We start from the raw sequence: 24182 nt of genomic DNA on the forward strand, positions 1-24182 counted from the left end.
AAAGTGCTAGGACTTTCTTCCGTGGGTTTTTTTTTTGTGCTGTTCATGCTGTCTGGACTACTTTAGTTGGAGAGGTAGAGGACAAACTGTATGTCTTTGTTGGTTTATTTCTCTTTATTCTTTGTTACTGTGGGTGTTTGGCCAGCTGCACAGCTTCTGCGTAGACATGGTCACCAGGAGTGTGGAGTGCAGAGGCTGAGGGCCTGAGTCCCCCGGGCAGGGGAAGGGCTCTTATTCTTCTCTTTTGTGGTGGGGAGGTCATGAGGGTGCTGCAGCCTGGTCCTGCTTCTCTGGAGAAGCCACGCTGGTGTGGCCCAGAGGCTGGCTTTCCAGTGGGAAGAATCCTGTAAGTTGAATCTTGTGACAGTCTAACCTTGCAGCCTTCAGCTTTCTGACTCTGGTCTTACCTGTCTATAAAGGAGAGGTGGGTAAAATTACTTGACTGTGGGGAAAGACCAGCCATGTAATAGATGTGAAACAATATTACAGTGTAAAGAAATACATACAGATAATCAGATATTATTTTGTTATTATTTGAAATGCCCGTCAGAACTTAGAAATGACTCAGGGGTCTTCTTTAAGATGAGGTGTTTGACAGCTTGAAGTTCTGTGATTCAGGGAGTCTGTATGGGGAGCGTCTGGGGGTAGGTGACTGGAGGGGGTCACCACAGAGACGGGGACTGGGAAGGAGCAGAGCTTCTGCTGAGCCCCACGGAGTGCATGTCCGCCTCACCCCGCACTTCCCTCCCCACTCTGGAGGCAGATGTGGCAGGAAGCTAGGTGGGGCACAGGGCAGGAAGCTCTGAGATGCCCTAGCCCTGCTGATCATGCTGCTGGTGGTGTGCAGAATGGTTTGTAGCTGAGTGCCATCCTGAACAACCCCCTCTCCCTTTCCTTTGTGAAAGCTGGCAGGGGTTAACAAGTGTTCCTAAGTGCTCTGAATCTCCATGGATAAGTGTGCTGCAGCAGGGAACATGGTGTCCAGGCTCTGACAAGTCACGCACTGGATTAGACACACTGAGTTTTCACCTGTGTTGGGGGTTTGTCAGTCCCAGCTACGGGGGCAGCTCCTGTTCCTTCTTGTCTTCTTGGGTAGTAATATCCCCTGTCCTTAGGAAGAAGCAGGCAGGGTTTACCCTGTGGGTTGGGACCGGGACAGAAGGGTGGGCTTGGCCCATCATGGGTGAGAAGATGAGATTTACTCTCTTGCTTAAAAGGTCTCCTGTTTCAGAGACAAGGACCAGGAGCCAGGCTCTCCTGTCCTTTAATCCCACACAGTCCTTCAAAAACAGGTCGGATTTTTCTTCCTGCCCATGGCCCACCCAGGTGAGTGAGTGGCATGGCTGAGCAGGTGATGAGTTTCCGCTTCCCCAGAATGTGGGCAGAGCAGGCTCATCATGGGTGAGAGTGCCATTGGGAGCACGATGGCTGGGTGGAGTCATGTTGCGTTGTCCCCAGAAGCTTGCCAGATACAGGTTTGGGGTGTTTTTCAATAATGGCTTTGTCATTTGTAATAGCTGCTGTTTCTAATGTTTATTATAACTTCACAAGAGTCAGTTGTCTGTTGGATTTTGGGAATGAATTTGTCATCTTGTTGAGATGAACCTGGTACGTGTGACTCTTTCTCCCCAAGCCATGTATTAATTCATCATTATTATTTAAATTTATTTATTTAGTTATTTTTGGCTGCGTTGGGTCTTTGTTGCTGCACGCGGGCTTTCTTTTTTCTAGTTGTGGCGAGCGGGGGCTACTCTTCCTTGCAGTGCACAGGCCTCTCATTGCAGTGGCTTCTCTTGTTGCGGAGCACGGGCTCTAGGCGCGTGGGCTTCATTAGTTGTGGCACGTGGGCTCAGTAGTTGTGGCTCACGGACTCTAGAGCGCAGGCTCAGTAGTTGTGGCGCACGGGCTTAGTTGCTCCATGGCATGTGGGATCTTCCCGGACCATGGCTCGAACCCGTGTCCCCTGCATTGGCAGGCGATTCTCAACCACTGTGCCACCAGGGAAGCCCAATTCATCATTATTGATGGGTGTGTTTTATCTCTGTCTCCACACACTCACATACTCACATAATGCCCTATGTATATAATACATAATGTACAATATATAACATGTATAATTCGTACATAATATACAGTCTTTATATGTCAGGAAGATGTGTTCACCTGTTCCCTGTAACGGTTCTTACCAGCTCAAGTCCTTATCTCTGAGATGTGTGTTGGCCTTAGGACCTGTCTGTTCTCTTTTCTGGTCACCCCATTGGTGTGTGTTGTGACTTTCTCTCAAGGTGGGACAGAGGGTCAGTGGAGAAGGAGGCCACAGTTCTTTCTGTGAGAGAGAGCTCAGTCAGTGCACGTGTGTCCAACAGTGAGCTGGACATCAAGATGAAGAATGGAGACCAGCCTGGCCTTAGGCCAGTGGACATGAACTGGATGCTGAGGCCAGGCTCACACAGGCTGGGCACGTGTGGACTGAGGAATGGCAGCCCCTCACCCTCCTTCTCAGGGTTTCCATTTGTTTCTGTTTGTTTGTTTTTAACATCTTTATTGGAATATAATTGCTTTACCATGGTGTGTTAGTTTCTGCTTTATAACTCAGGGTTTTCATTCTGCTCAGCATTACAGAGCACCTGTTATCACTGGAGCCCTGTGTTTGGTGCCGGGGACATAGGAATGATGTGTATTTCTCGCCCTCAAGGAGCTACCCTGCCTGGTGGAGACAGAAAAGTGGAAAGTGAACTGGGGTAGCAGTGCTGTAAGAGAGGGCTGCGTGTGATGGGAGCCCTGCAGGGCAGAGGCCCAGGCTGACCATGGCATGGGGGCCAGGTCCAGGTGAGGGTATTGCTGGCAGGGGTGCCACGTGGAGATGCTTAGGATTGGCTGGAGCGTGGGGGTCGCAGTGGGAGTGGAGGGAGATGAGAACCGGGAGGGAGGCAGCGGCTGGACTACAAAAGGCCGTGGATGCTCCCGAGGGTGAACTACATCCTCAAGACAGCGGGGAGCAACTGAGGAACATTGAGCAGGGAAGCAGCCTGATGAAATTTGCATTTCAGAGAGCCACTTCTATGCCCCAGACCTTTGATAAGTGCTCTGGTTATCTCTTAATAAGTACTGGAAATGAACTTCGTGTTCTGTAGATAAATAGCCTTTTCTTGAGTGTCTTTTCCACTGATGTCAGACTTCTAATAAACACTGAGTAGGCTTGTGCAGCCAGACTGCCTCATTTTCACATCAGGGGTAATTGTGAAGATTGTCCCTTTCAGCCCAGCTCTGCTGCCTAGGGGCAGGCTCAGCCTTGGAGCTCTGGAGGTTCTGGGGCATTTCTGAACTCTTGTCACTACACTGTGTCACCATTAGTCTGGAGTAGTTAGTGCATGGACATCTTTAATACTCAGCCAACACAGTCATCAAATTCCTGATTGTAAGTGACTGTTCACTCAGGGATCTGTGTTGATAGTATTTATCAGTGAGAAATGAGTTTTATATCCTGACCAAGATTCACAGTAAGAAATAAATGTTATGTTGTGACCCAGTGCGCACATACCAGTCCCCACATACACACCACTGGATGGAAGTTCCTTCCTTCCTTCCTCCCTTCCTTCTTCCCTTCCTTCCTTTCTTCCTTCCTTCCCTCCCTCCTTCCCTCCCCCCTTCCTTCCTTCCTTCCCTCCTTCCTTCCTTCCCTCCTTCCTTCCTTCCCTCCTTCCTTCCTTCCCTCCTTCCTTCCTTCCCTCCCTCCCTCCCTCCCTCCCTCCATTCTTTCCTCTGCATTGGGTCTTAGTTGCAGCACGCAGGATCTTTGTTGCTGCATGTGGAATCTTCATTTCAGCATATAGGATCTTTTAGTTGTGGCATGCGGGATCTAGTTCCCTGACCAAGGATTGAACCCGGGCCCCCTGCATTGGGAGCATGGAGTCCTAGCCACTGGATCACCAGGGAAGTCCCCTGGATGGAAGTTTCTTGAAGCAATCCTCACTCTTACTTACTAAGATGTACTCTTTCCCTCTGTTAGAAAGTATTGGTTATGATCTACTTCGTTAATTTCGGAGCTCACTAATGGATCATAACCCAAAGCTGGAAAACATTGTCCTGTGGGACAAGGGTCCCCAACCCCTGGGCCATGGACCAGTACAGGTCTGTGGCCTGTTAGGAACCCGGCTGCACAGCAGGAGGTGAGAGGCAGGCGAGCGAAGCTTCATCTGTATTTACAGCCACTCCCTGTCTCTCGTGTTACCGCCTGAGCTCTGCCTCCTGTCAGATCAGTGGCAGCATTAGATTCTCATAGGAGTGCGAACTCTACTGGGAACTGTGCATGAAAGGGATCTAGTTTGTGCGCCCCTTACGAGAATCTAATGCCTGATGATCTGAGGTAGAGTTGAGGTGGTGATGCTAGTGCTGGGGAGCGGCTGCAAATACAGATTATCATTAGCGGAGAGGTTTGACTGCACAGAGACCATAATTATTCAATTACTTGCAAACTCATATCAAAACCCTATCAGTGAGTGGCAAGTGAAAACAAGCTCAGGGCTCCCACTGATTCAGCATTATGGTGAGTTGTATGATTATTTCATTATATAGTACAATGTAATAATAATAGAAATAAAGTGCACAATAAACAATGCACTTGAATCATCGCAAAACCATCCCCCTACCCAGGTCTGTGGAAAAATTGTCTTCCGCGAGACCGGTCCGTGGTGCCAAAAAGGTTGGAGACTGCTGCTGTAGGAACTTACAGTCCTGGGTACCGGACACTGCTGTGGCGTTTCCTTGTGTGTGTGGGCAGAGCGGAGGATGCAGGGGGACATGTGCAGCCGTGTTAGGTATCACGGGGAGTCTGGGTTGGGGCTGAATGCCGTTGTCAGTGAGCCCACGTGAACACATTTGAAAACAAGTTTTCACTTTGCCTTTATTCACTTGAGTTGACCATGTAGACTGTCCTGGATGATTCCTGCTGTGCTGATGCTCAGTGTGATGATAATACTGCCGAGCGATTCCTGTCAGGCACTTAACGTAGACCCTACGTAGTTTAGTGTTTGCATCAGCCCTATAGGGCCACTTTTATATATTATTCATAATGAAAGTGCGAGAGGCGATGCTCTGTCCATTTTCTCTTCTGCCAGAGTGGCCAAGAGAAAGTTTAGAATGGTACATGGAGCTGTCTGCTTTCTGTGACATCAGGACTTGCCTCATTTTTAGATGTGGGCAATGTCTCCTTCATGGTTTTTGGTCCTTCTACCTTTTCTCATCAGAATATGCTACCAAGGTGTTCAGACTAAGCTAGTGGCAGGAAGGTTTTGCTCTCCTTGAGAAACCAGGTTTCAGTGGAGGAAGCAGAGATGGCTGTTGGGGAGGCTTTCCTCTGGGGTTTGGATGGCTCCTGAATTGCTGCCTGTGTTCATCTCTCTCTGATGCTTCTTGGGAACAGTCTACAGAGAAATTGATATTGAGGAGCCAGGTCTGTGAAATGCAGCTAAGACACGGGATGGTGTAGTGTGCACTAAGATCAGGGCCGTCCCCAGCGGCACAGCATTCCATCCCTGCTGCTGCTGGACCCCAAGCCACAACTTGATGTCATCTCCTGTGCTTCACTGCGGACTGTCCTAATCCCCTGTGGAAACACTGTGCCTTCCAGTAGGCAGACCTAGTCTGTCAGAACCTAGATTCAAGGAACTGCTCAGTCAGGGAACAGACATCTTTTTACTAATGCATATGTTTTTATTTTATTTTATTAAAAAATTTTTTTTATAAAGTATGAATTAAAAAAATTTTAATTAATTAATTAATCTATGGCTGTGTTGGGTCTTCATTGCTGTGTGCAGGCTTTCTCTAGTTGCAGCAAGCAGGGGCTACTCTTCTTTGTGGTGCGTGGGCTTCTGATTGCGGTGGCTTCTCTTGTTGTGGAGCACAGGCTCTAGGCTTGCGGGCTTCCGTAGCTGTGGCACGCGGGCTCAGTAGTTGTGGCTAGCGTGCTCCAGAGCACAGGCTCAGTAGTTGTGGCACATGGGCTTAGTTGTTCCATGGCATGTGGGATCTTCCCAGACCAGGGCTCGAACTCGTGTCCCCTGCATTGGCAGGCGGATTCTTAACTACTGTGCCATCAGGGAAGTCCCTTAATTTTTAATTTTAAAAAATTTTAAAATTGAAGTATAGTTGATATACAATGTTGTGTTAATTTCTGGTGCACAGCAAAGTGATTCAGTTATACATATATATACATTCTTTTTTTAATATTCTTTTCCATTATGGTTTATCATGGATATTGAATATAGTTCTCCATGCTATACAGTAGGACCTTGTTATTTATCCATTTTATATATACTAGTTTGCATCTGCTATTTCCAGCCTCCCACTCCATCCCTCCTCCAACCCCCTCCCCCTTGGCAACCACAAGTCTGTTCTCTATGTCCATGAATCTGTTTCTGTTTCATAGATAAGTTCATTTGTGTCATATTTTAGATTTCACATATAAGTGATATCATATGGTGTTTATCTTTCTCTTTCTGACTTGCTTCACTTAGTATGATAATCTTTAGTTGTATCCATGTTGCTGAAAGCATATGTTTTTATTTATGAGGGGAGATTCGTTATAGGATTCCTTAAGACATCAGGAATTTCTATATAGGCATACCTTGGAGATATTGCAAGTTTGGTTCTAGGCGACCACGATTAAGTGAATATCACAATAAAGCAAGTTGCATGAATATTTTGGTTTTGCAGTGCATATAAAAGTTATGTTTACACTAGACTGTAGTCTATTAAGTGTGTAGTAGCATTATGTCTAAAGAAACAAGGTATATAACTTAATTTAAAAATACTTTATTGCTGAAAAATGCTAATCATTATCTGAGCCTTCAGTGAGTCATAATCTTTTTGCTGGTGGAGGGTCTTCCCTCAGTGTTGCTGGCTGCTGACTGATCAGGGCAGTGGTGTTCAAGGTTGGGGTGGCTGCGGCTATTTCTTAAAATAAGACAGCAATGAAGTTTGCTGCATTGATTGACTCTTCCTTTCAGGAACGATTTCCTTGTAGCGTGCAGTGCTGTTTGACAGCATTTAACCCACAGTAGAATTTCTTTCAAAATTGGATTCAGTCCTCTCAAACCCTGCGGCTGCTATATCAACTAAGCTTATGGAGTTTTCTAAATCCTTTATTGTCATTTTGACAGTCTTCACAGCATCTTCACCAGGAGTAGATTATATTTCAAGAAACCACTTTCTTTGATTATCCATAAGAAGTAACTCCTCATCTCTTCAAGTTTTATCATGAGATTGAAGCAATTCAGTCACATTGTCAGGCTCCACTTCTAATTCTAGTTCTTTTGCTGTTTCTGCCACATCTGCAGTTATTTCCTCCGCTGAAGGTTTGAACCCCTCAAAGTCATCTATGAGGGTTGGAATCAACTTCTTCCAAACTCCTGTTAGCATTGATATTTTGACCTCTTCCCATGAATCATGAGTGTTCTTAATGACATCTAGAATGGTGAATCCTTTCCAGAGGGTTTCAGTTGACTATGCCCAGATCCGTCAGAGGAATCACTGTCAATGGCAGCTATAGCCTTATGAACGGAATTTTTTTTTATCATTTATATTTGATTTGATTTGATTTGATTTTGATTTAAAAATTTTTTTAACATCTTTATTGGAGTATAATTGCTTTACAATGGTGTGTTACACAATGGTGTGTTAGTTTCTGCTTTATAACAAGGTGAATCAGCTATACATATACGTACATCCCCATATCTCCTCCCTCTTGTGTCTCCCTCCCACCCTCCCTGAATTTCTTAAATAACAAGACTTGAAAGTCGAAATGACTCCTTGATCCATGGGCTGAAGAATGCATGTTGTGTTAGTAGGCATGAAAACATTAATCTCCTTGTCCGTCTCCATCCGAGCAAGATCTTAGGTGACCAGGTGCATTGTCAATGAGCAGTAATATTTTGAAAGGAACCGCTTTTTCAACAACTGGCTTAAAATATTAGGTAAACCATGTTATAAACAGATTTGCTGTCATCCAGGCTTTGTTGTTCCATTTCTAGAGCATAGGCAGAGTAGATTTAGCATAATTCTTGAGCACCCTAGAATTTTCAGAATGGTAAATGAGCATTGGCTTTAACTTAAAGTCACCAGCTGCATTAGCCCCTAGCAAGAGTCAGCCTGTCTTTCGAAGCTTTGAAGCCAGGCAATGACTTTTCCTCTCTAGCTATGGAAGTCCTGGATGGTACCTTTTTCCAATAGAAGCCTGTTTCATCTACATTGAAAATCAGTTGTTTAGTGTAGCATCTTCATTAATGATCTTAGCTAGATCTTTGGATAGCTTGTGGCATCTTCTATATCAGCACTTGTTGTGTCACCTTGCACTTTTATGTCATGGAGACGGCTTCTTTCCTTAAACCTCATGAACCAGCCTCTGCTGGCTTCAAATTTATCTTCTGCAGCTTCTCTACCTTTCAGCCTTCATAGAATTGAATAAAGTTAGGGCCTTGTTCTGGATTAGGCTTTGGCTGAAGGGAATGTTGTGGCTGGTTTGGTCTTTTATCCAGACCCCTAAAAATTTCTCCATATCAATAGTAAGGCTGTTTTGCTTTCTTATCATTCCTGTGTTCCCTGGAGTAGCACTTCTAATTTCCTTTAGGAGTTTTACTTTTGCATTCATAGCTTGGCTGATTGTTTGGTGTAGGAGGCTAGCTAGCTTTTGGGCTCTCTTGGCTTTCGCCATGCCTCCCTCATTTAGCTTAATCATATCTAGGTTTTTTTTTTTTTTTTTGCAGTATGTGGGCCTCTCACTGTTGTGGCCTCTCCCCTTGCGGAGCACAGGCTCCGGACGTGCAGGCTCAGCAGCCATGGGTCATGGGCCCAGCCGCTCCGCGGCATGTGGGATCTTCCTGGACCGGGGCACGAACCCGTGTCCCCTGCATTGGCAGGGGAACTCTCAACCACTGCGCCACCAGGGAAGCCCATGTCTAGCTTTTGATTTAAAATGAGAGATGTGTGACTCTTCCTTTTACTTGAATGCTTAGTGGCCATTGTAGGGTTACTCATTTACCTAATTCTAATTCTGTTGTGTCTCAGGAATTAGACCTGAAGAGAGGGATGGGGGAACAGTGGAACAGTCAGAACACACACAGCATTTACCAGTTAAGTTTGCCATCTTACACGGGTGTGGTTCATGGCGCCCGAAAGCAATTGTAATAGTAATATCAAAGATCACAGATCACTGCAACAAATATAATAATAATGAAAAAGAGTGAAATATTGCAAGAATTACCATAATGTGACATAGACACGACGTGAGCAGATGCTGTCGGAAAATGGTGCCAATAGACTTGCTTGATGCAGGGTTACCACAAACCTTCCATTTGTAAAAAGTACAGTATCTGTGAAAGCACAATAAAGCAACACGCAATAAAACGAGATATGCCTGTGTTATGTTTAAAGGGCATTGGATTTAGCCCAGTTTTATACTCTGTTCTAGACTCAGCTCTGCATGACTTGTGATATCTGAGCTGTAATTTCTACTTACATGGGACGATGAGTTGAACTGGATGATATCTTAGAGCATTTTCTCTTCCCAGATCCCACAGTTTTGTTCCAGGGTATGAAGTCAGTTTAGTTCACCATGCAGTTCCCTCTCTACGTGTGTGTTGTTGAACGCAGGGGGTGTTTCCACGAGCAGTAGCCTCAGCGCCTTCACAGGGTAGACCTGCCATCATCCTCTGCCGCGGGTGCATGGGAGTCAACATAAAAGGTGGTGGTGCTTTTTTCTGTTTAGCCGTAGTTTTACCTACCCTTTGAGAAGAAGGGAGAATTTGTCAGCAGTATCTTTTGCGAATATTAGGCTAAATTTGGAGGGAAAATGCAAATAAAAAAGCCTTGCCCTTGAGACTGTTAGAATCTGTGAAGGAGATGTGATAAATGAAGAGCACAGAACACAGCAGACCATCAGATGTCCGTCAGTAGAGGCTGCGCAGGGCTGGGGTCCCAGGGAAGCGCAGGGACACTCAGGCTCCTGAGAGCCCAGGGGCTCCTGGGGCAACGGGAACCGGATCTGAGACAGATCCAGCAGCCTCCCCCACCCTCCCCGTACCTGAAGCTGTGATGAGGAAGTCGAATGAGACATTCCCCCCAAAGAGGCAGTGTGCCGTCAGAGGCCATGGCCTGGCCGCTGCTTGTCTGAATGAAGTGAGTCTCCCTGTGACGCGTCGAGCTTGTGCTGTGTGGTCTGCACTGCGAGGACAGTGTTGGGTGTAGGGACAGAGACTGCGGGCCCTGCAGACCAGCTGCAGTCCGGCCATTCACAGGAAGTGTTGCTTCTTCATGTCAATAAGGAGTAAACTCATGGACCCAGTGAACACCACCGCGGATTCTCTGGCCAGTGTCTTAGACTCCCAGGGTTCAGGAAGCAGGGTGTGAGCATGTCTCTGCGTTTATTCCCAGCTGTTCTTATCCTTTTTAATGGTGCACTTGATAGCCCACACCCCAGCGGTGTCCTCTACTGTGGCTGTGTCACCCGTGGTTTTGTGGGGGTGTGTTTATTGTCTTTTAAGCAAATGCAGAAATCCCTGTTTCTGACTTCATTTTCTCATCACAGCACTTGTCACACTGGCTTCATGTGCTTTGGGAACTTTACTAAAAACAACTGAGTCTCGAAACTAACTCATGTTTATTTTAAAGTTTATGTGTGACATTATACATGCATGTATAAATAAATATATGTATATTTTTGCCTCATGGGAATGAAAATGTGTGTCACAGACTGTGTGTGTGAAGTTTTCTTTGGCGGCCCGCAGTTACAGGGCTGTGCAGACGCTGAGCTCTCTTTGTTGCTTGTGTGCTGACTAATCAAAGAACTGATTTTTTCCTTTTTACATGTTTAGAATTGGAAGATTACTTTTCAAGTAAGCTACAACATAATTCAGTGATTTATAGCTGGATTCTTTGTTCATATTTTAATTTTCAAAGATTGGTGTATGTTATACTTTTCTTTCTTGGCCACGCCGTGTGGCATGCAGAATCTTAGTTCCCCGACCAGGGATCAAACTTGTGCCCCCTGCACTGGGAGTGCAGAGTCTTAACCACTAGACCTCCAGGGAAGTCCCTATGTTATGCTTTTTGAAGAAAAAGATATAAAATGTATTAAATGAAACAAACTGAAAGCTCCCTTTTTATATATAAGCAAAATGGAGATTTCTTAAAATATTACAGAAAATCAGTAGCTTGCTTTTGAGTAACACACTGGCATTTTATGTGGTTTAAAACTATTTTGTGGGTTCAATATTGAAATAAATGTTACTTTTGATTACTCTGCATACTTTTAGCTGAAAAGTGAAGTCTGGCTTGTTTACTCTGTCTTTTTCTTTTAGAATAGGGATTTTAAGGCTAGCTGAGCTACTTTATAATAATTGTACAGTTTTTCAAAATTTTCATTTCTTTTAAAATATGTGAACACTTCCATTCTTCTTTGATGATACATCTATATTTATAAATATTCTAACTATTTACACATTTTCCACCACTAGTGTAATCCTCAACTATGCAGAATTTGCTTTTACCTTTCTTCGAGGAATCAGATTTAGAGGAGGCAATCATGTTTTCCCTGATGATTGTACATAAATTTTGACTATTCTGTTACCTTCTTATCCACACAGGATTGTCTCTGGAGGCTGAGAAAACAGGCAGAGGGAGGGTAATATGAAGCATGGCTCAACTCCTCTGTAGGCCCTGACCCCTGAGCTGTTGGCCTTTGCAGCCCAGCCCGGTGTGGACTGATGGCTGAAGATGGGAATAGGCTGCCCCGTGGGAATGGCTTGAGTCTTGGGTCTGTGAGAAGGTTCTAGAGCCAGACTCACTGGAGTCTAGATCCCGGCCACTCAGATGTGGCCCAAGGACCAGCAGTATCAGCATCCTCTGGGAGCTGGTTCGAAATGCAGACCTGCAGACCCAGAATCTGCATTTCACCAGGGTCCCCTCGGGTTGCATGACTGCCTTAAACTTCAGGAAGCTCAGGTCCAGATCATTGGTTTCCCAGACGGCTGAGTATCAGAATCACCTTTGGAGCTGGTTAAAAATTATAGAATCCTATTCCCAGCCCCCTGAGAGATTGATTCAGTAGGTCTGGGGTGACCCACCCAGATGTGGAACTGCTGGTCTGAAATGGATCACTCCTGGCTGGTGAGGACCCTTTGAGAGAAAGGGTGAATCACCTTCTGAGTGTGCGTTGGGAGGGACCCACGTCTAGCCTGCTGTGAGCTTCCCTTTCTCTGGGCCTCCATCCCTGAGTGGACGTGTCACTCCTGAAGAGCCCTGGAGGCCTGCAGGCCACTGGACCAGCGTGCCAGCCACCATGTGCAGCTCACCTGATGGGAACACAGATTTACAGGCACTCCAGCTACCCAGACTCCATCCCCTTCTCTTCCAGTTCCTATGGAAACAGATTGCAGGGAAACTGGGCACAGTGCTATCTTTACTCTGTTTTGGGGATCTGAGGTCTGTTTGTTACCATGGGAACCAGAAGGGAAAGGGATGATAGTGGAATAGCTAGACTGCTTTTCAGTCTCAACAGCAGCCTCGTCCTCACACACAACCCTCTTCTGCCCAAGTGGACCTCTGGGCTCAGGGCCTATGTGGTTGAGTGTGGCTGGGACTCACCCGGGGACGGTGGGTCAGGGAGGGGAAAGACAGGGCTCATAGAACACCCTTGAAGGTGCCAGTCGCTTCATTTTCTCCCAGGCCACCATTTCTAGGTGTTGGTTTAAGTTACTGAAGTGTCACCCTTAGCTATTATTTCTTGTATGGTTCTGTTGAACTTAACAACATGTTTTTATTCAGAGGAAGTGAAGAGATGAGTCATTTCAATAGTGGTGATTTCTCTGATGTGTGGAATCCCTACGGTTGGTGGATGAGCTGTGAATATTGCCTGGCTCGTGTGTTGGGGTGGAGATGAGGGCCTCGTGGGGTGAACAGCAGGGCCAAGTCAGATGGAAGTCTTGACCTGTGGTAAGGAAAAAGAAGCGTACCTGATGGCGACCTATTTAAATAATTGTTTGAAGACGAGAATGTTAAATTTCAGTCTAGCACGCCCTAGATTTTAACTCTGAGTGGTCGTCCATGGAGTGGCATTCAGTGGACCCCACCGCTTACAGCCCAGTCGACTGACCACACCATCTACACGGCTCCCAAGGGTCTGACATCCAGGGCAGTGTTGCCCCTGCCCTTCTTCCCTGCTCCCCGTTCCTCCCTTTGCTGTGTTTTGAGGGCCTGTTGGGTGTTCTGAGGCTGTGTCCATGCTGTCGTGTATTTTCTCAGCACCACTGCCTTACAGCTACATTAATGTCCCACTTGACAGATGAGGAGACTGAGGCTCAGAGAGGCTGTGTAGCCTGCCCGGGTAGGGTGGCAGGCTGCTCAGCAGAATGGTCATTCTGAGCCCCGTCTGTTTGACCCCAAAGCTGTGCTTGCTCCTCTGAGCACAGCACCTCTGTGGAGTGAGCGGCTGTGTCAGAGTTTGACCCCGACCCTCGTTCTCTCTCTATCGTGGCCTCTGACCCCAGCCCAAATAAACAGGCAGCTCCTTGCTCTTTGACATTAGTCTTGTGTATTTACTTACGGTTATTTTCCTATTTCAAATGTATTTATCAATGGATTCAGTTTTTCAGTCAAAACAGGCAAAATTTAGTTTTGATGATTGCATGTTTCCTGTAGGGACATTAGGGGGAACACTGGCTTAGAGAGAGTGTTTGGGTTAAAAGCAGTAATAGCTTGCCCTTCTGTGAGGAGCATGATCACATCCTCCTCCTCGCTGTTAGAGGGCACAGTGGGGGCCAGGGGACGGGAGGTGCTGCTGTGATTGTGGTGAGGCCTCCTCTTGCCCCCCACCCCCACCTCCACTCCACCACTGCCGGAGGCTCCTGAGGGCCCACTGCAGAGCAGGAGGGAATGGGTCACTTCCTACTCGTTGGCTCCAGAGGGGAAGGGAATAAATAAGGGCTGGTTTTAGAGGGAAAGGAAGAACTGAAAGAAGATGCTGTTTTCAATGGGGAGAAAGTTGCCGGTCATGCTGACGGGGCCGCAGAGTACTTAGTCCTGCAACACCATCAGACACTGCCCAAGTGTGGGGAGTGATGAGAACAGGAGCAGTGATGTCAGGCTCCAAACTTGGTGCTTAAAATTTCCTCCTGCAAGGGCTTCCCTGGTGGCGCAGTGGTTGAGAGTCTGCCTGCCGATGCAGGGGACACGGGTTCGTGCCCCGGTCCGGGAAGATCCCACATGCCGCGGAGCGGCTGGGCCCGTGGGCCATGGCCGCTGAGCCTGTGCGTCCGGAGCCTGTGCTCCGCAACGGGAGAGGCTGCAACAATGAGAGGCCCGCGTACCGCAAGAAAAAAAAAAAAAAATTTCCTCCTGCTGCCCGGAGCCCTGTGGTTTTCTTGAGTGGTTTCATAGGAACTCTCTTGTCCAGATCTGATGGTGGACACGTTAAACAGACAGCTTCACTCGGTGTCAGGAACACTGACATGGGCTTGGTGCACTGTTCAGGGTGGGGTGGTTTCTGTAGCGGTGGTACGTGCTCTGAAGCTGTGGAAACTCAGCGGACTGCAAACACACAGGCCCAGGTGCTGCGGGACACCGTGTCAGGAGGGCCAGTCCTGTGTTACAGGAGGTACGTCTCCGCCACTGGGGACGCTTGGTGGGACACATGGTACCTGCGGTGGTGCCCCCCTCATGAATAATACCTGTTTGCTTCTGCTGTGACGAGCACACACGTGGGCCTTTGTTACCAAGGCAGTGGAAACTGGTCTGATGAGCCCTGTCTGCTTGGCTGGAGGCCTCCAGACACACGGGGTTGGGTTGTGTAGTCCCATTACTCAAATACCACTCAAGCTCTCCCCTGAATTCTCTGCCCCTTCAGCAGCTGCTCTTCAGGACAGGTGCACTGTCATGGCCCTGCCCCATCCAGCCTTCCAGGAGGCCGGGAAACTCTCTCAGTGTTTCCCTAACGGCTGTGGAGTTGGGCACCGCTCGTCTGTGGCTTAGTGTGCTGGGGCCTTTCCCAGAGTGGGAGCTCGCTCTTGTGCTCCACTGCCACTCAGAGCCCCTGTGTCACACTCTCGGGCCAGCTGCTGCAGTGACATCAGCTCCACGGGCCAACCTCAGACTGTACCATTTTGTGTTGTATCCTTGGACGTCTGCTGAAATGTGTCCTTGGGCTTCTGTGATCAGACTGAGTTGTTCCACCAGTGCTGACTGGGCTAAATGAGTTCTGCTTCCAGAATTTGGCGTGGCTCCCGTGGTGGCTTTCTGGGTTGAATTCCACGTCGTCTTGGGAGGCTGGTCCAGAGATGATCTTCGAGTTCTCTGTGAACCTGTGGTCTGTCTGGGGCAGTCACAGGGTCTTCCTCCTCCTCGGATGGTGGACACGTGGCGTGTGCTGCTGCTTCTGCTTCCCTTAAACGAGAGAGGCAGCGGGGTGGTTGAGTGGAAGGAAGTGCAGGTCCTGAGAGGGTGCAGGTGGGTCCGTGTCCATGAGCTCTCTGCCCACCTCCTCTCTGCAGAGCTAAGCGGGCTCCTCCTCGGTTTCGTTGTCTCTCTGCCAGGGCACCAGTCACTAAGCAGCCCTATGTGTGTGACCTACAGTGCACCTGTGTTAAATTGGCCTCTGGTCGGAGCCTCGTGGGCCCCGGTGTGGGCAAGTGCCTATCAGGGCTCACAGCACGCATCTCCCTTCTCCCATGTCTGTCCCAGACCATGTGGACCTTTCTTTGGAAACATCTAAGAAGAATATTATTGGAGTGTTCAGTCCACTACCATCCACCTCAAACAGGTTATTGAATTGTAATATAATGTGGAAAGTTTTCTTTTTCCTAGAGAAATATATTTTTCAGAAAATGAATATGAGCATACAAGGCAAAGCTACTTGATGAACGTTTAGGTATCCACTGTGTGATTAGAAAGCAGATGTGGAGCTGGTCTGGGGCTTCGTGCACAAGGGACACTTAGGAAACGTTTGCTAACGCGAGCACCTGGCATTGTGCAGATGGTTCGTTTCTGTAGGAGCACCGGCTGTTTCATTGTTGGTCATTATATTAGCTTTTCAGGTGCCAGTCACTTCCTGTCACTTCAGAAATATACGTAAAAGGACTTAAAAAGTCAGCACTTTACAAAGGTACAAACCAAACAGGGCGAAGGACAGAAGAAAGGCAGATTGGACCCTGCATGGTTATTTTCTAGTAAGGAGATGTAAAACCTGGGTCAACTTTATTTATTACCATCTATTGCTGTTTTTAAAATTTGATATTTCAATATGTAAACATTTAGAAAAATTGAATATCGAGACTCTTTTTCCTTTTAAAGACGAGTTTCTTTTTTGTCATTTGTTTAACTGAATAATAATAACAAAAGGTTATTCTACCACATTTCATACCAAATACCTCACCTACACATTTTCTTTACTTTTGTATCCTTTCCCTTTTCTTTCTTTTATTAACTTTAGCTGACGTAGGGTGTTTGTAAGCTTTGTGAGCTTAGATTTTTATCTGTCAAGAACTTAAAAAATATCAAGACAAATCATGTGAGGAAATATGAGGTCGAACGCTCTGTCGTGTCCGGCTGGGTGAGCTGGAGCTGGAGGAGGGAGGGTGGGCCATGCTCTCCAACCCTGCATCAGGCATCTGCCCAGGTGCACTGTTCTTTAACATTGATTGGAGACCAGTGTTTTGTACATGGCCCCTCATTAAATGCACAATAATTCTATGAGTGTCATTGTTGCTTCCACTCTACAGATGAGGAAGTTGAGGCTCAGGGTTAAGTAACTGCCAGAGTTGCATGTGGCCTAGAATGAGGTGCACCCAAGGCGGTCTGCCTCAGAGTCTGGCCTTTTGTCCTCTGGCCTGTTTGCATGGAAAGCTCTCCTTCCAGTGTGTTTTAAGTGGTGGAGGGTTGGCCTTGCCTGTGCTCCAGACGCCCAGCCTGACCCTCCCACAAGGAGCACCCTGCCGGTGTGTATGCCCTGTGGCCAGCAGCCTCCTTGGGTCGCAGGCCCTTGGTGCTTCGTGCAGCTGAGGCAGGGCAGAGAGAGTAGAGTGACAAGGGGGTGACCGAGCTGAAGCTCAGATGTGATTCAGTGCAGTATAACCAGCATTTATTGGATACCTGCTGTATGCTCGTCCCCATGGACAGTGCTGTGGGTGCAAAGATTAGCAAGAAAAGGTTTCCGTTAGAAATACCTCCATAGACAGAGATAGGAGAGTGCAGGCACCTCAAATAGTGCCGTGCTAGAGTAGTGACCCCACGAGCAGCTGAATGAGAAGATGCAGCTTGTGTGGTATTCTTTAGGCCAGAGAGCAGGGAGGAGGTCACGGGCAAGGCACCGGGGTGCAGGCGCTGGCCCAGCAGCCCTGATGGGTGACGGGGGTGCCAGGAACATGTGCAGGGAGGGTGGAACTGTGGGCCCATGTTCCCTTCTGCTCTCAGCCCCCTTTCCTTGCTGTTCATACTCGTTACCCCTGCAGGCCCCCCTTTTCTTGGCCTGCCATGCCCATTGTAAGCTGGTTTTATCTGAAGAAAATTGGGGTGGAGGAGAGTGCTAAGTGCTAAGCAGAGCCGGCCTGTGTCCCTCACACCAGGCTGGGAGGAGTGACCTCTGCTCAGCTGGCATCCACTGTCGAGGTGACTGTGACGTGCTCAGACTAGGTCAGGGGACCTCTGGTCAGTGCACGTCCGCCCAAGGACTCTGACTCTGCCCCTGCCCCAAGGCCCTGGCCCTTCTGTGCCTTCTCTTTGGGGTGTGTTGGTGTCATGGGCATGGCCCGATCTGGGCCTGGGAAAGTGGGGATCGTTTCAGGATCCCCTGAGCCCCACAGGCAGGGGGTCCATGTGTGCCCTGTGCCCCTTTCTCAGCTTCTTCCTTTGACCAGTTTGCGTCTACAGGAGAGCCTGGAGCTTGGGCCCAGACTGACACCTGGTTCTGGTCCAGCTTTGCCCTCATCCTACAGTGTATTCCCTCTCCTCCCTGGGCCACCGTCTCCTCCTCCATGAAATGAACGGCGACCCCATGGCCTCCCCCCGCCCATAGGTAGTGTGAGGAGGTAGTGGTACCTGTACTGATTATTAGGGGCAGTTTTCCTACTTAATTATCTGGGGGAAATGTTCTCGAGCTTGGTTTGAGTAGAGCTCAGACTGTAGATTCTTCAGGTTTTATCAAGTGTCAGATTTTCGAGGTGACATTTTAAAGGATGGTCTAATAGAATTGCTACCTTCCCTGTTTGCATCTTGTGTGCATATTTGAAGAGGGTTTTAGATTTTGTACTTGCTTCCTGAAGTGGTGACCTGAGTACCTGGAGCCCATTGAGCTGCCCAGGGCTCGATGGCTTTGAGGTTGTGTTATAAAAGCTGCAATTGTCATACACCCCAAATCACAGAAATTAAGAGCAGTGAGAAGGATCTGTACTGCTGTGCAGATGGCCCTTTGTCTGAGTTGTTCTCAGACTTGGTTTCTGTGCAGATTTTCTGTGCTGGTTCACAGTGTCCTTTTCATGCACATCTGCCCTGTCTCCCTTGACTGGAGACATGAGCACTGGGGCCTGCTCAGATCAGAAGGGACCTCGAGCTCTCACCCCTCATGGTGCATGAGGATGTGGTAGCCTGCCTGAGCCTGGCCCAGGGCAGGGCAGAGCCAGTGGCTGCCATGAGGAATACCTAGACTGACCGGCACTTCCCAGGTCTGTGTGTCTATCCACAGGGCGGAGGGCTCCAAGCTCGGGCAGAAGCAGACCCTCAGGTTTCTTGTCCCACTTTTCCTCACCTCTGTCTCGCTCAGAATCCATTGCCACTTTGACCTTAGGTGAACAAGCCAGTAGTTGAGTTTTTTCCAGTAAGCAGTGTGGCACACTCTCAGCCTATTTTCTGTTTTCTGAGTTTTGCCACAGTGTCATGGTTTGTCGGGGTTGGGACCATCCCTTCACCTCTCCATGCTCCTTCCGAGGGTGGAGCAGCGCCTGTCCTCAGACAGGTGGGACCTCTGCGGCCTGGAGCCTGCGGCTGCTCGGTCTGGCCATCACCCAGGTGGCTGTCACCTAGGTAACCAGTGTACCAGCGAGGCAGTCTGTCCATGGTGCGAGGAAATCAGAAATGAAACTGCGGTATTGATTCTTTTTTTTTTTGCGGTACGCGGGCCTCTCACTGTTGTGGCCTCTCCCGTTGCGGAGCACAGGCTCCGGACGCGCAGGCTCAGCAGCCATGGCTCACGGGCCCAGCCGCTCCGCAGCATGTGGGATCTTCCCGGACCGGGACACGAACTCGTGTCCCCTGCATCGGCAGGCGGACTCTCAACCACTGCGCCACCAGGGAAGCCTACGGTATTGATTCTTTATGCACTACACTTATACTAGTGTTACTAGATTTTGAGAAAAGGTTGTTTGACTTCTCTGTTGAGTTGACCTCTGTGCCCAGCGTGTGACCCTATGTTTCCTGAATCGCAAGTCTTTCCACACTGAACTTTCATGATAGGTGTCATCTGTGGAATGCAGTTCTTTTCACTCCCCAGTGATTCTAGAGAAGCTGTGTGTCGTATGAGTTTTTGTGAACAAGTGGTAAAGCAAACGTATTCCTATACAACTTATTTGGTTAGGTTTCGTGGGCGTTCATGTTTTTAAGAACGTCCCTTGTTGTGGGGGTGTTTTTCCCTTTTGTGTGCTCTATTTCCTTAGTAACTGTTGCTCCATTATGGGAGGGACTTAACGACATGTTTCAAGTGCAATATTGAATTAATTTATTTCCTGGTTAGTCCTGCCCATCTTCCCAGTGTAAGTAGAACATGTGTGTGTGCGTGTGTATGTGTCCATATGTCCATGACAGGATGGTGGTAGTGTGCTTGCTGTAGAGGGGCTCTTGAATGGGTTCAGGGTTACTCTGTGACCTTGCATCCTGGGTAAGTTGCCTCTTTCTCTCTTTATTTTTCCTCTTTTCCCCCCTAGATTTTCCTGATTTGAGCATTACCAGCGTTAAGGCACTTCGGTTTAGGAAACTACCTGAGATTCAGAAGTAGCATGGGAATAACAGTGGCTGGAGGGGCAAAAGACCAGGTGTTAGTCCCAATTCCTGAGCGCTAGTTTGGGGCTAAGTCATGTAACCTCTGTGGGGCTAGAGTTTTCTCTGTGGCCTGAGAGGATTTAGAGCAGTGACCTCCATGGGCCTGTGCTGGGTACTTTGCTGTGAAGTGTGAGTGCAGGGGAGTCACTGCTCGTTATCCTTGTCTCACCTTGACTAGTGGGGTGGTAGCAAAAGCCTTGCCAGTTCAGAGGCTCAGAGCCAGAGGTGTGAACAGCCTCTCAGCCCAGGGATGGCATCCATCAGCATGGCTCGGGGCAGCGGGTTGGTTTGCAGGGTCTGCCGAGCCTCTCTGTGCGCCTCGTCCAAACACCAGCAGCCTTGGTCCACCCATCCATCGTTCAGTAGACTCGTCCTACTGACGTCCACTGGGCACCAGGCAACGCCTTAGGTGCTCAAGGGAAACGTCCCCGTGGGGCTTACAGCTCAGCGGAGAGATGGTGCTGAGCGATCAGCACCCCTGCATGCAGCCACAGCTGCGGCCAGGGCCAGCGAGCCAGGTTACCGGGCTCTGCATTTAGTCCCAGGGGTGGGTGAGGTGCCACCTCTGAGACTAGAAGGTAAGCAGGGCCCTCGAGGGTGGGAGGCAGGCAGGACAGCGATGTGTTCAGCTTCCGCGCCTTTTTCCTGACCCTTGGTTGGCTGCCGAGCTGTGAAAGCCGACATGTGGTACCTCTGCCAACTCTAGGTCCCAATTACCCACCTGTTCTCCAGCCTGCTGGATCATCTGTACTTTCCTCCTGAGCATGGCTGCCTGGCCCCGTTCCCTTTGGTCAGTCCCTCGCTGAACAAAACAGACTCTAGGTTCTGGGGACCCACTCCTCTTTTTTGTGTGTTTCTAGAAAGGGTATCTTATCTGTGTTGTTAGTGGTGAGAAAAAAACATTTTATGGCAGTTACAGGTTCACTTTCACTTGAAAATTGCATATTAAGGAGACTCCAAATGTATGTAGGAATATGCACGTCATCAGTTAATGAAGATAATTAAAATAAATTTTGGCCCTTCAGCCTGTGTTGGGAACCACACATGTCATGCTCTAAACATCCAGGCCAGGACCATGCCCAAGACCTCAGGGGGAGCTGTTACACACCTGTCGTCTTCCCTCTCTTTTAGAAGTAAAGTTAAGTATTGGTGAGTGTGACAGAGACAGTAAGAGAAAAAAAAGAAGAGTTTGTTGTTTCTTCTATTTCTATCCACATCAGCCTCAATCTTTCCCATAGACTTTTGAAATGTATAGCTTGGTTTTTTAAAAAATTGTGGGAGCATGCCTTTTGCAATGAAACAAGATAATTAAGCAAAACCCCTCAATAAAACAACAAAAACATCACCACACTTTAGTTTGTCTTTGAGTTCAGGAAAAGAGAACAAATACAGTCTAGTATTTCTGTGTGTTGAAAGCATCATAGAAAGAGTAAAGAGAATCAAGGTTTTAGGGCAGGTGGGCTTTTATTTTTAACTGGCAATTCCATTCCCTAAAGTAGATAACTACAGTGCACATGGTCCTTTACTCCGGATGTTGGTGTAGGACTTTGGGACATTGATAACTGTACTGGTCATTTGATACAGAATGTTTAAATTCAGAGAACAAACATTTTCTCACATTTTCAAGCACTTCAGAACCACCGTGTTTACATAAATGATTTTTAATTAAATTTTTTACCTATTCATTAAACTTGAGGACTCCTACTGGGCTGCACTTTATTAACTGAGATTGTTACTGCAAGTACATGAAGGCAATGCAGTTGAATTTCTTTCTTAATGTAATTAAGGTGCTTCCTTAATCCAGTAGGGCTTCCTTCCAATTAGTCTGTATTAGTGATGTTTTACTTTATTACCTTATGTTTACAGCAAGAGGGCTTTAACAGAGGGTTCCTTTCTGTTATGTGCTGTTTTCTTAAATTTTTTTCTTTTCTCTAGTTTGATGGTGAAAAAGAGGAATAAAGTTACATTTTTAAAAAATTAGCTATAAATTGTTTAGGGTGAAGTGATAATAATGGAAAAGGTTCCTTTTCTCTAATACCAGAGATTCATATTTGGGATTCTATTTTAAAAGTCTGGTCCTATGTAGAGAATGGACTTGAGGACACAGGGAGGGGGAAGGGTAAGCTGGGACGAAGTGAGAGAGTGGCATGGACATATATACACTACCAAATGTAAAATAGATAGATAGTGGAAAGCAGCTGCATAGCACAGGGAGATCAGCTCGGTGCTTTGTGTCCACCTAGAGGGGTGGGATAGGGAAGGTGGGAAGGATACGCAAGAGTGAGGAGATATGGTGATGTATGTATATGTATAGCTGATTCACTTTGTTATACAGCAGAAACTAACACACCATTGTAAAGCAATTATACTCCAATAAAGATGTTAAAAATAAATAAAAATAAAATAAAAAAAAAAACAAAAGCCTGGTCCTTGGGCTGGTGCAGTGGTTAAGAATCCATCTGCCAATGCAGGGGACATGGGTTCGATCCCTGGTGCGGGAAGATCCCACATGCCACGGAGCAGCTGAGCCTGTGCGCCACAACAACTGAGCCTGTGCTCTAGATCCCACAAGCCACAACTACTGAACCCATGTGCCACAACTACTGAACCCACGTGCCACAACTACTGAAGCCCATGCGCCTAGAGCCCATGCTCCACAACAAGAGAAGCCACTGCAATGAGAAGCCCGTGCACCACAATGAAGAGTAGCCCCCACTTGCTGCAGCTAGAGAAAGCCCGCGCACAGCAATGAAGACCCAACGCAGCCAAAAAAAAAAAAAAGTCTGGTCCTTTGGACTTCTAACATTCTTGTAGTTAATGTTGCTAGTATAACAACATTAAAATATATGATAAGTATTTGTAAAATGCTTTTATTATTATGGGATATGTAATATATATGGAACAGTTTATATTGATAGATTAAATTTGCTTTTCCTTCCTATTCTTTTAAAAAAATTATCACTGACCTTTTCTTCCCACTTAAGAGTCACTTTTTAAAATTTATTTATTTATTTATTTATTTGGCTGCACCGGGTCTTAGTTGGGGCATGCAAGATCTTTAGTTGCAGCATGTGGGATCTAGTTCCCTGACCAGGGATCGAACCCGGGCCCCCTGCATTGGGAGCCCGGAGTCTTAGCCACTGGACCACCAGGGAAGTCCCAAGAGTCACTTTGTGAAACAGCTCAACCCAAGTCCTTTCTGGCGTGCTGACAGCAGTGGGCATGAACCTCAGATCCCACTTGTAAGACCTCAGAAAACTGCTTAGGAAATGGATTTCTCCTTCAGGTGTCTGTGGCGTAGGGTAGCCTGGGGAGGACATTTGAATGCGTGTGACCTTTGTAACTGTTCCTAGAACGGCTCGGAGCAGCTGGCCCCATCTTGTTTTGGGTGCAGGAGTCCCCCCGGCCCCCCACCCCTTCTCGGGCAGCAGGAGAAGTGCTACACGTGCCCCACTTCCCACACAGTGTGGTCATGGGCACGGCTCTGGGGGCTTCTTTTTTTTCTTTTTTGGCTTCTGTGGGTCTACTGAGTTTCATGTTCTACTGGTCATCAGGAAAATGATCTCTTTCTTTTCAATTTCAGCAAGGGGAGAGGTGAAGCATAGAGAGCTGCAGATCAGACCCTCCTGAACCCCCCGGAGCAAGTGAGACCCCTGGAGAATGCTGGCTTCCAGGCAGCTGAAGGGGTCCTTCCTCTGAGGTGGGTAGGCCGGTGTCCGTGGGACAGCTTCCTCGCTCCTGGGCCCACCATGGCCTCCACTCTCTGGCTGGACGGCTGATGTGACCGGTGCCCCAAGCGTGCACACTGCTGGACTGGGTGCCGTCCCAGCTACCACCTGCCCTCAGAGGCTGGGAGCAGGGCAGGTTGGTGTCCGATGCTACCAGAAACCAGACAGGCAGAGCGATGGCCTCCTGCAAGCTGAGATGGAGGTGACCTGAGGCCTCCTGGATGTTCCTGGTGACGGGACAGCTGACAAGTTGGAACACAGGCCTGCCGGGGAGCAGTATGCAGGAAGCTGGCTTTCAGGCCACAAATGCTTTCACAGGTGAGAATCCGCCACACTTAACTGAAAACTTTATTTCATCTCTTAGTCGATAGGTAATAAGAT

At 47.8% G+C, this 24182-nt stretch overlaps 1 protein-coding gene across 1 annotated transcript in view; it reads left to right on the forward strand.

The window, feature by feature from the left end:
• Positions 1-24182, forward strand: part of LDLRAD4 (low density lipoprotein receptor class A domain containing 4) — a 308963-nt gene that overhangs the window by 123896 nt on the left and 160885 nt on the right. Inside the window, 1 exon segment of the mRNA XM_029216505.1 lies at positions 23657-24119. Within this exon segment, the coding sequence (XP_029072338.1) occupies positions 24023-24119 (97 nt within the window). The 5' untranslated portion in view covers positions 23657-24022.

This window comes from Monodon monoceros, unplaced genomic scaffold, assembly GCF_005190385.1.
Source record: "Monodon monoceros isolate NGI ecotype Baffin Bay Population unplaced genomic scaffold, NGI_Narwhal_1 Super_Scaffold_1, whole genome shotgun sequence".
Classification (NCBI taxonomy): domain Eukaryota; kingdom Metazoa; phylum Chordata; class Mammalia; order Artiodactyla; family Monodontidae; genus Monodon; species Monodon monoceros.